The 11,711-nt window shown below is 46.4% G+C and overlaps 1 protein-coding gene across 1 annotated transcript; it reads right to left on the bottom strand.

The window, feature by feature from the left end:
- On the bottom strand, positions 1–2,554 carry RASD1 (ras related dexamethasone induced 1). The gene is made up of 2 exons (XM_061600056.1): positions 2,136–2,554; positions 1–1,376 (listed from the first exon to the last, which is right to left on the bottom strand). The coding sequence occupies exons 1-2, from the start codon at positions 2,419–2,421 to the stop codon at positions 826–828; spliced, it is 837 nt and encodes a 278-aa protein (XP_061456040.1). The 5' UTR covers positions 2,422–2,554; the 3' UTR covers positions 1–825.
- Between the last annotated feature and the right edge of the window lie 9,157 nt (positions 2,555–11,711).

Below are 11,711 nucleotides of genomic sequence, written 5' to 3'. Positions count from 1 at the left end.
TTGTTATTTTCAAAAGTTTTATTTTTGTAGAAAAAATTATTAACAAACCAAAACAAAAAAATGAACCAGCATCACACATTGTAGAAACACTTCGCTAAGGTTTTGTTCATGTCCATGGACCAGAGACCTCTACATGTAAAGTGCCTGTTTGCTTGAATGCAATTTTCTCTTCTTGCAAAACATGAACAACAATCAAGACAGAGAAAGGCCAATGTAAACAGGAGACGTTGTCCAACAGCTTCACACACACAACCAGCCCCTTGTATTCCCACAACTGAGGCAGGAAAGGGGCGGGGGGGGGGAAAGGCAAGGCAATGTCCTGGCAGGCATTTTCAGCAGCAAATGTAGATTCTTCGTGATGTGCCCTACGACGAGGGCACACAGAAAGTTCATATACACAACCTTGAGAGACCCTTCACAGTCCTTTATTGGCTGTTTCCCACCACCCCTTGAAAAACCCAAAGTCTTTTAAAGACAAAATACAATGCAGAGAGACAACGAGGGGGGGAATCTCTCCTTCCTCCAAAGTTTTTTTGCCCCCCTCTTTCTTTTAGTCTCTCTCTCCATTCTGCTCTCAAGTCTGTCCGTTGGCCAGGGAGCCCCCACTGGCAAATCTTGACCTCCTCCTCCAAAAATTAATGAAAAAATCAAGGGGAGCAGCTGGAAACAAGTCCCCAGAAAAGAGCTAGGAGGTATTGTGCCCTTTGACGTGGGAGAGGCCACCCTTGGCAGAGAGGCCACCTGACCGCACAGGCTGGCAAGCATTTTGACAGTAAACAAGAGCCTTCCCATCTCAGCCGGGAAGGTCTTCGCGGCAGGGGAGTCTTAGCTGATCACACAGCGTTCTTTGTCCTTGACTTGCCCACCCCGGACGGCTTTTTCCCTGATGTACATGAGGTCGCTGTGGACGCTTGGCCGGCGGGCGAAGGGAGCCACGATGCCATAGGCCTCCCCGCCGCTGTCTCCAGAGCCTTCCTTCAACAGCTTTTTGCTTTTGAGTGCCTTCTTGTGCAAAAGGTCACAGTACTGGATGGACACCTTCCGGTGAAGGTCAGGGCTCATCTCGCTAGGCAGCTTGGCCATGGCAAAGAGTGCCTGGAACATCTGGTCCAAGGTACTGTTCTTCTTGGCCGAGATCTCAAAGTAGGCACACTTCTTGGGGTCCTGGCCCACCAGCTGCTCGATCTCTCGAGGGCCGACCTCGCGGTAGAAGTCGCGGTCGCCTTTATTCCCACAGATGACCAAGGGAACGTCAGTGCTTTCCTTGGTCTTGTTCTTCAGGCAGGACTTGGTCTCCAAGATCTGCTGCTTCAGGCGCTGGACCTCCTCGAAGGAGTCACGGTTGTCCAGGCTGAAGACAAGAATAAAGACATCTCCTGAAGGAGAGGAAGGAGAACAGAAGGAAAAAAACAGGGTTAGGACCTCAGCAGGTATTCAAAGCCTTCTCTGCCCAAACACATTTAGCCCCAGAGAAACAGAAGGAGGCCACTGCGTGGGGCTGTTGGGAGCTTTGAAGGCACCGCTTCCTGCATGTGCTTGCAAGCAATACCACTGTATGTTTTTCCCTCCACATGTGCAAGTGTGTTTATTTTGGAGGTGTGCCTTACACTGGAAATCTGGCAAACCAATCTAAATTATTGCAGGAGGGCGGGTATCACTGAAGAGAAAATGCAAGGATTTTCAAATGGTTCAGGGGAGGGCAAAATCTCACTAGTAACTTTTTTTTTTTGCAGATAAATTGCCTTCCTCTTCCCAGTGGGGCTCTCTCTCTTAAAAGATTGCCATCTTTTTTTTATTATTATTAACAATGCCAGAGCAATTTAATTGCACAAGCCAGAGGGAAGTTGCAATGCAATTAGCACAGATACAATTCTTATCAATAGTGTCATAAAATAAAGGGCAACGTCTCAAACTTGTTTTGCTCGGTTTTTAAGAAACCAGTAGGTGCCCAGGGCAGCAAAGTAGTTTTGTTAGGTCTACTCTGAGTAGAACCAGCATTGGGATAAAACGATGATGATTGTCGTCGTTTTCCAGAGGGCAGTTGTGTCCGGTCTGTCGCATCGACACCAAAAGGCAGTCCTGACCTCCCCCCCGCCCCGCCCCGCCCCCGCCAGCTCGCTTCCTCTGCATCTCACCTGTGAGGATGGAGAGGCGCCTCATGGCCGGGAAGGGGTGGTTGCCCGACGTGTCCAGGATGTCGAGCTGGTAAACTTCCCCGCGGATGCTGTAGAACTTGCGGTGGAAGTCCTCGATGGTGGGCGTGTATTGGTCCTCGAAGCGGCCGGTGAGGAAGCGGGAGACGATGGCCGTCTTGCCCACTTTGGACGAGCCCAGGATGACCATCCGGTAGCAGTTCTTGGCCGGGATGTTGAGCTCTGACTCGCTGGGACCCATTTTCTTGATCATCTCCGCCAGGCGCATTGGGAGGCGAGGAGAGGCGACAAAGAGGAGACGGGGGCAGAGAGAGGCAGAGGGAGGCAGAGAGGCAGGCAGGCGGCTCCCGCGTCGAGCAAAGAACGCCAAGAGGCTCGGGTCAGTTGAGCTAGCGAGAAGCGCCGCGCGGGTTTATATAGACAGACCATGTCGGGCCCGCCCCTTCGGAGGCCGGCCGAAAACAAGCTCGGGGACAGGGAGGGGTCTCTCTCCCTCTCCCTCTCCCTTCCTTGCCCTTCCTTGGTGCGCAAAGCAGCTCAGAGGCGCCCTGCTGGCTCCACTTTTGGACGGTTCTGAACATAGGCACGGAGAGAGCGTGCTAGTTTAAAGAAGGGGGGGAGAGAGGAGAGGGGTTCTGCGGGGGCAGCACCCCACTAGCCTTGCTAGGACACCCCTCTAAAATGTGAGTGTGCAAAAGGCGTTTGCTTTCGTTGCCCTGGCCTCTCCTTTTCTTCCTCGCCGACGGTTGTGTGCGCCCTGGTTTTTCGCGGTAAGGTCCTCGGAACGAAGACCTTTCCCCCTGCCCTCTCCAAGGACACTCCCGGCTTTGTGTTTATTAATTAGTGCGGGAGAGGGGCAAAAAGACACCGTTAGCAAAGAAACGGCAGTGTCCCTGAGCAAGTGCAGAGTGCAAAACTTGCGGGACTCAGGAGGAGGGCGAGGTTCCCCGGGCCTGGAAATCGGGGAGAGCGCGGCGGGCGCCTTCCCAAGACAAAAAGGGCAGCCCCGACGTCGCCTTGCTGTTCGGACAAGCAGCAGCCCCCGCGGGCTAGGCGCCGCAGAACTGACACAGGAAGAGACGGCTGGTATGGGAATTAACCATTTGGACATACCGTACACTTCATGCATCCCCCTAAAAAGAGAGAGAGAGTCCTGGGAACTGTAGTTTGTTGAGGGTGCTGGGAATTGTAGCGCAGAGAGAGGTTTAATCTGCTGCTGGTTAAGAAGGCAGGGTCCTCAGCCTGCATGGAAAAGAGGATTGGGGTGGGTCTTCGTCCCGAGGAGCTTACAGTCTTAAAGTTGGGGGGGGCGTGCAAGAAAGGGAGAGGCGAGGGTCAAAAGGGGAGGGGGATGGATAAACGAGAGCAAATGCGGGTTACCCCCAGTGTAGAGCCTGATCCGAGGCGTGTTTACTCAGAAGTAAGTCCTGCTGAGGTCAGGGAGGCTTACTCGCAAGTAAGCATTGGGAGGGGGTGGCTGCAAGCCTGCAAAGGGGCCAGAGTTTGTTTGTTGTTTATTTATTTATTTATTTATTTTTACATTTATATACTGCCCCATAGCCGAAGCTCTCTGGGCGGTTTACAGCAATTAAAAACATTAAAAACAAATATACAAATTTTAAAACACACAAAAAAATTAAAAAAACAATTTTTAAATTGAGTTGGCATCTAAGTCTTCCTTCCTTGGCTTCTATAAAGCTGCAGGGCTGGCAAACCATCCCCAGCAGAGGGAAACTCCAGCCCTTTCAGGGGATTCCCCCCCCCCTTCCTCTCTGCAGGGATGAAAATCAGCCACATTTTTGCCTTGGCTTCCACCTGCCTTGCCCCCCCCCCCGCAAATCATGGCCGTTATTAAAGGAGGGGTTCCTTTGAGCCAGGATTTAGCTTTGGAAGCTGGACCCTCCTTTTCTGTAGGGGAAAAAACCCAGCCTCACCACACACACAGAGAGCATCCCCTGAGCATGTGCAGAGTGCATCGCCACTGGATAGCAGCCATAGCGTTATTGAGTTAGATAGACTTTGGGAGTTCTTGGTTTAAATCTCATCCCAGTTCTGGATGACTGTGTGGTCTCTTTGGCCTCAGGTTCCTGTCTGAAAAATAGGGGTAGAAGCCAATTTTTTGTTGTTGCTGTTGTTTTCTTAATGCAAAAAAGAACAGTGCAGACGTGTGTGTGTGTGTGTGTGTGTGTGTGTGTGGGAAAGATACGGCTGAACGTTGTTGCTGAAATTTTTAATCCAACGTTGATATGAATGAAGCCCATTGTACTACAGGTGGGTCTGTTGAAGTTCTATCCTCAGCATCTTAGCTTATAGTTTCCCCATTGGGGCATCTGGTCGGCCCCTGCGTGTACAGGAGGCTGGACTGGGTGGACCTTTGGTTTATAATATGCCCATTTTGTATATATATTTAAAAGTATTTATATATTTACTCCATTTGTACCCCACCTTTCCTCCAAGGAGCTCAAGTGGTGAACACGGGTCTCTCCTCCCTGTGCGTTAGTCCAGATATTAGCTACACACAGTTGGTGGCTTCAGTGGTGACGACGGCATGCAGATTCTGGCAGAGATTAATAAGCTAGCACTGGCCTCTTAAAACTTGACAAGAGAGCCAGTGTGATGTAGTGGCTAGAGGGTTAGACTGGAACCTGGAAGACCAGGGTTCAAATCCCCACTTAGCCATGAAGCCCACTGGATGACCTTGGGATCATTATTAAATCTACCCCGCAGGGTTGCTGTGAAGACAAAATGGGGAGGGGAAGGACAATGAGCGCCACCTTGAGTTCTGTGGAGGAAAGGCAGGATATACATGTAATAATTGTTAAAACTGGGGAAAAAGTAGACTTTATTTCACGCACACACATGCTCTTTTGTGTGTATATTCTACAAATCTCTGTGGAAAGTAAAACCAACAAGAAGAAGCTGGTCACAGGTGGTCCCCTAAAGCAGTTTAGAGGCTCTTGTGTACCTGACAAATTCTAGAAGGGCATCTTCTTAGTCACCTGACCACGCCACCTCTAGCCTTTCTGCTATCAGCTGGCTCAGTCGTCCTTCCTGTGGTAGTACATAAGAGTTTTTTCTCTCCTTTGTAAAATGAGAAGGTGCTTCTTCAAAAAGCTTGCCATGGCAGAGAAAAAGTAAGTCTTTAAAGAAGCATCAAGATGGGGTGGAGGGGAAATGAAGAAACTGCTGTCACATTCAGAATTGTTGTTAGTCAGAAACAGTTTAAGGGCTATCTTTTAGTTACACTCATTCCAAGCTAGGAATAGGCAAGAAATTTGATTCAGTTTGCATTTCAAGCCTTATCCACCCAATTCGCACTTTCTGAAACATCCAAAATGCAGCCGTCCTTTGAAGTTTGCAATGCAGTTTGCCAACAAGCAATGTTTACAAGAATGCACGCATTGGGGGAAAGTGTGCATAAAATACGAGTGAAAACAACATGCAAAAAGGCATTATATGACGAGAAATGGCTTGCAAAAATGTGTACCTTCATCAGAACTGCCTACAAAAATGTCTTTTATTAGGAGAAATTTGCATTAAAATGCTGGAGAATTTTCATGGGGATTTTTTAAAAACGCAAATTGCTGCAGAAAATGTGGAGAACATTGAATTTAAGATTGGAAAAAAGAGAAACTGAGAGAACCTAAACTGACAGATCTTTCCATCCCTTTTTCAGACACCCTTTGGGAACAAACCAGTCTGATTCACATACGCCACTTCATCCTGCCTTGTTTAAGGACATAAGAAAAGCCTGCCGGCTGGATCGCATCAGAGGAGCCCCATCTAGTCTAGCACCCGGTTTGCACAGTGGCCAGCCAGATGCTCATGGGAAGCCCACAAGCCGGACGTGAGCGCAAGAGCCCTCTCCCTCTCATAATCTGGAAGTTATAAAGCCATCGTGACATTGATTGCCTTATCCTTTGTGAACTTGTCTGTTCCCCTTCTAAATGAGTGGCCAGCCCTAAATCAAATAATAAATAAATAATAAATAAATAATGTTTTTAAAGCTGTTTTGTTTTAATGTCTTTTAAAGTCTGTTTTTATGATGTTTTAAAGTGTTTTTAGTGCTTTTGTTTGCCTCCCTGGGCTCCTGCTGGGAGGAAGGGCGGGATATAAATCAAATAATAAATAAATCTTGCTCCACTGAGTGCCGTAATTTAACTATGCACAATGTAAAGAAGTATTTTATTTACAAGCAATACGATTATGATCTACATAGTGTAATATTTTGGGTTTATTTTGTTGCTTATGTTTATATTTTGTTTATTTTGAAAATAAAATTATTATTTTTTAAAAAAACTTCAGGATAACTTAAAAAATAAAGTCTTTTCTTGTTGTCTTTTCTGAATCTCTCACCGTTGGGCTTCATTGGAAGACCCCACCGGGTCCTAGAATTATGAGAGAGGGAGAAAAACTTCTCTGTCCATTTTCTCCACACCATTGATATGTTTATATTGTTATTGTTATTGTTGTGGTAATAATAATAATAATAATAATAATATCCCTTCACCACCAGGTCCCAGGGTGGGTTATGACAGTATAAAAATCAATATTAAGAGCAATAAAAAATTACAATGACAGGAATATGGTGGGTACTGAAAACATACACCTCAGGTGCCAAAAGTCAGGGTCAAGAGATGGATGTTTAGCAGGTGCACCTCTGTGGGAAGGGAATTCCACAACTTAGAGGCTGCCACAGAGAAGGCCCTCTCCTGAGCCTCCATCCTCCAAATGTCTGAGGGTGGTGGAACTACCAAGAAGCCCCCCTCTGCTGAACTTAACACTTGAGAGGTCATCCCTCTGTTACTTTTTTTTCTAACCTGGACATCTCCAAAATGTTATAACCTCTTGCACAGGAGATGCTCCAGCCACCTAATGATTTGAGCTGTCCGTTTCTGCACCTTTACCAGCTCTACAGTATCCTTTTTTGAGATGCAGATGACCAGAACCATACGCAGCATTCCAAGCATGGTCACGTTATAGATTTGTATAAGGGCATTACGATATTGGCCGTTCGATTTTCAGTCCCTTTCCTAATGATCCCTAGCATGGAATTGTCAATGTTTGCAGCTCTTGCAGGCTACGCCATCATTTTCATCGAGCTATCCGCTACAAGGACCTCATGTTCTTATTCCTCATCAGTCACTGCCAGCTCAGACCTATCAATGTATATATGAAGTTTGGATTTGTTGTTGCACTGTTGAACCGTATTTGCTGTTCTCCCTCTGTGTGTGTGTGTGTGTGTGTGAGGGAGAAAGAGAGAGAGAGAGAGAGAGAATTAGGAGCCTACCCCAGGAGCAGAATTGCAAGAAGCAGCACTGAGCGGTTCAGATCACACTGCTTTATCTGTGATGGCCCCATCCACACATGCTGGCCACACCCTTGATGTTGCAGCTACTCGGTCATGAAAATGCGTGCGTGAACAGAAAGGGGGGATCCCCTCCCCATCATTTCAACAAATGTTTTTGTCATGACTATATCCAGCCAATGTGGTGCAATGGGGAGAGTTGAGTACCAATCCCAGACTCATTCACAAAGCTGGTCTCTCTGTCTTACCAACCTCGCAGGGTTGTTGTGTTTATTTTTGAGAAAAAGGGATAAACATGTAATTAATAATAATACTAAAAATAATTATTTCACATATTTAAAAAGCGTGCTTCTGTTAATAACAATATCGATAATAACAACAGTTAGCCAAAATGAAAAGTGCTGTTTTATTACTGAGAAGTGTCTTTGCTAGCTAAAAGAAAATGAAAGAATATTGCTGTTTGAGAAATTTATCCCCACCATATCTGATCAACATCTGGTGGATGCTAAGCAAAAATGATGATGCTAATAAATATATCCTAAGACTATTTGGGAGTTAATTGGATTAGGCCGCCTGCTGCCATACATAACTGTGTCCGCTATGGGGCACTAGAGGGCACCGTTTCGTGCTGCTGGTACAGCTTTCCAAGATGTGCAATTTTCATTCCCTCTGAAAAGGTTTTTTTTAAAAAAATTCTGTTTATTAGGGCGGGATGTGGAGAATTCAAAAAGCTTACATTTATGGAAGCACATGGTAATGCCACACGTGTAAGGGAACAGATGATTTTGGCGGCATTGGTGCCAAAAAAAGAAGAGTTTTAAGCGAGATGGTACAAGGGAAAAGTAGGAGTGGATCAGAAAGTACTGAGACATTGCCCGGGGTGCAATATTGAAAAGTTCTCCTTTGAAAGAGCAAGAAAAGCTCCCGCCTCCAGGGCACATACGAGGAGGGCAGGGAAGTTTGGCAGAGGAGAGGTGTGCCGCCCTCCGCACATTAACCTAATCCTGAGAGCTTTCCATTCAAGTGCAGTACTCTGGAGCAAGGTGGCTTGCAAGACTAAACTGGGCATTACAAAGGAAACCTGAGGGGTTGCCTGCACTCTCTTTCCAGTCATGCAGGGGTCTGTATTTGGGGAAGGGCCGTAGCTCAGAGATAGCGCATCTGCTTTGTGTGCAGAAGGTCCCAGGTTCAGTCCTGAGTAGAGATGTAAAATTTCTGGAAATTTTGAAGCCATGGGGGGAAAAGTGGGTTTTTCCCCCATTTTATTTCAGAAAAAAACAGAAATTTTCAGAAAAAATGAAAAATGCAATATTAGTACTTTTTACAGATTGAAAGTCACTTTGTTACTTCAGGAACATCAAATGTAATTATGTAAAAGTTGGCTTGGCATAAAATTATCACATTTGGTATATTAAAAGTACATTTTCTTCAAACAGTTATTACAAATTGAATTTACTTTTTTAAACTTTTACTTTTTTTTGTAACAAATGGATCTACAAGATCCTGAACCTCTTTCGTTTTGCAAGTTTATGAGGAGTAGGCAAAAAACAATAAACAAAAAAACAGAAGAAACCATCAACATTAACAACAAAGAAAATTATTTATGTCTCTGCTAGTCCTCCACAGTGTCAAGCAGACATAAAGCACCCATTCCCATAAAAACAATTGAGAATAAGGGGAAGACCAAGATTCAATGAAACATTTTATTCATCATGTTAAAATAAAACATGCCATAATCCATTTTTTCTTCAATTTTTTCAATTTTTCCAATTTTTTGGAAAAAAAACAAAAAACGCTTCAGAAAAAAATGGGGAAAAACCCATTTCCCCCCCAAATGTTTCTGGTTATTTTCCCAGGCCTTCACATCTCTAGTCCTGAGCATCTCCAGCTAGGGCTGGGAAAACTCCCTGCCTGAAACCCTGGGGAGCAACTGCCAGTCAATGCAGGCCGTACTAAGCTAGATGGACCAATGGTCTGATTTGGTAATAAGATATCATAGAATTGTAGAGTTGGACCTATAAGGCCACTGAGGCCAGCCCCCTGCTCGATGCAGGAATCCATATAGCTTGCTATATATACCTATGATCATTTTGCAGGGAGGGAGATTGGCCAACTGAGGGGGTCATGCTTTGGGGATCAAGGGCACGGAAAGATTCCCCTCTGATCCCCACCTCAGCTGGGGCAAAGCTGACAAGGCCTAGCCCAGGCTGCCTCCATAGGGTTCGTACAGGGATGTCCCGGGTGAGAAAGTGATGACCTTGCCCTGGCACAGGTGTGGGGAAACTATGGCCCTCCATATGTTGTTGGGCTCCAAGTCCCATCAGTTCCAGACAGCTGTCCAATGGTCAGGGATGATGGGAGTTGGAGTCCAGTGACATCTTGAGGGTCACAGCTTTCTCAGCCCTTCTCTAAGACGTCTCATGCAGGGTAAACATCCCCCAGCCCATCCCGGCATCACTCTGGATCTCCTGGATTAATTCTGGATCAGGATCCTGGCTAGTGCAGGCGTCTAGGCCTGAGCACATGATTGACGATGCAATGGCTAGACAGCATGGCCTCTGAGTTTGCTGGGGCCCCTAGCAACACGGATCGAGCCCTTCCTCGTGTCCCTGCTCTGTTCTAGACAAACCAGGGTAATCTGCATAATTTCATTTATTTTCCATAACCCTCTTTCCGCCTCTCTTAGGGGTGGGGGCATAGAGCCTGACATTCCGCTTAGTCTCTCTCCACACTCCCAACATCTGAGATTCTGGCAGGCAGCACTCTTATTTATGTTGCGCCTCTTCTTAAGGGCTAGAAACTTGCTTTAACTGAAGCCGAGAACCTTGACGTGTGGAATTCTGCACCCCCGTCTCAATTTCTCTGCTTGTGAGTTGTGGCTGCACAGTCACAGAACCCTGGGGCTCGTGAAGGCAGCGCCATGTGGGCAAGTGGGGCACTGTCTCACAAAGCCCAGTCTGCCTTCAACCAGCCCCCACTAGCCTGCCTTCTTACTTGCATCCAGTGCAGGTAGTGGCCTGGCCTGTTGGCTTCCTCCTCTTTAATCTCAGTTTTCACCTTGTAGCACAGAAGAGGATGGGGGCAAAAACGGGATTAGTCACCTCTTCCTCTCATTGGCTCCACCAGTTGTTGGCCGCTCTGCCTTCCGCTCCAGCAGTCCCAATGGGCACCCGCTATCGCTGCATGGGGCTTTGCTCAAAGGCATCTTTTAAAAATAACCTGGTTTTAGTTGAGTGGGTGGGCTGATGGGAAATCATCTCTCAAGTTGGCATTTTCAAACCAAGAACACAAAATCTAATTACCTCGATTGGGATGCTTTTCCTGGCTGAATGACTCTGATGGGAGGTTCATTAGCCAATTATAAAAGCCATGCACATAAGACACACATACATATGCTCCCCACCCTTAAACTTCATCCCTGTGGTTAACTGGCAACAGATGATGCACAGAATGGCTGTTCCTTTGGGGACAGACAAATTGGGATATTGATTAGAGTCTATTGCTAATTACGTGGACTATTAATAGCTCAGGGTATATGTGTGTGTTAAAAATAGCCAGCTTGCCTGAGCTTCGCTGGCAACACAAAGCCCACTTGCTCGTCTTGAAGAGGCCTGCTCTGTTGACCACAAAGGCAGATATGTGTTGAGGCTGAATAAGTATAAATTGGCCAGGGGTGAAAATGGAAGGCTCCGGAAATAACCAAGGCCACATCCGCACCATACATTTAAAGCACTATGATACCACTTTAAAAGTCATGACTTCCCCCAAAGAATCCTGGGAAAGGTAGTTTACGAAGGGTGATGAGCGTTGTTAGAAGACACCCCCCCTTCCCCTCACAGAGCGACAATTCCTAGCATGCCTTAACAATCAATCCCTCTTCCCAGGGACCTCTTGAGAACTGTAAGCTCTGTGAGGGGAATAGGGGCCTCCTATCAACTCTCAGCTATGGCCATACTACATGCCTGATCTTCTCTGATATTGGAAGCTAAGCATGGTCAGGCCTGGTTAGTACTTAGATGGGAGACCGCATGGGAATACCAGGTGCCGTAGGCTGAGAGGAAGGCAATGGTAAACCACCTCTGAATACCTCTTACCACCATGAAAACCATATGAATATATCCAAAAAAGATTCATAGGGTGACCACAAGTCGCAATCTACTTGAAGGCATATAACAACAAATCAACTCTCAGCACAACAAACTCTCAACAAACCACAGGGATGGGAAGATCTGTCAATTTCGATTCTCTTG

This window comes from Rhineura floridana, chromosome 17 (genome assembly GCF_030035675.1).
Source record: "Rhineura floridana isolate rRhiFlo1 chromosome 17, rRhiFlo1.hap2, whole genome shotgun sequence".
NCBI classification, from domain to species: Eukaryota; Metazoa; Chordata; class Lepidosauria; order Squamata; family Rhineuridae; genus Rhineura; species Rhineura floridana.
Note: the sequence above shows the minus strand (reverse complement) of the source record. Positions and strands in the feature narration are given on the sequence as shown.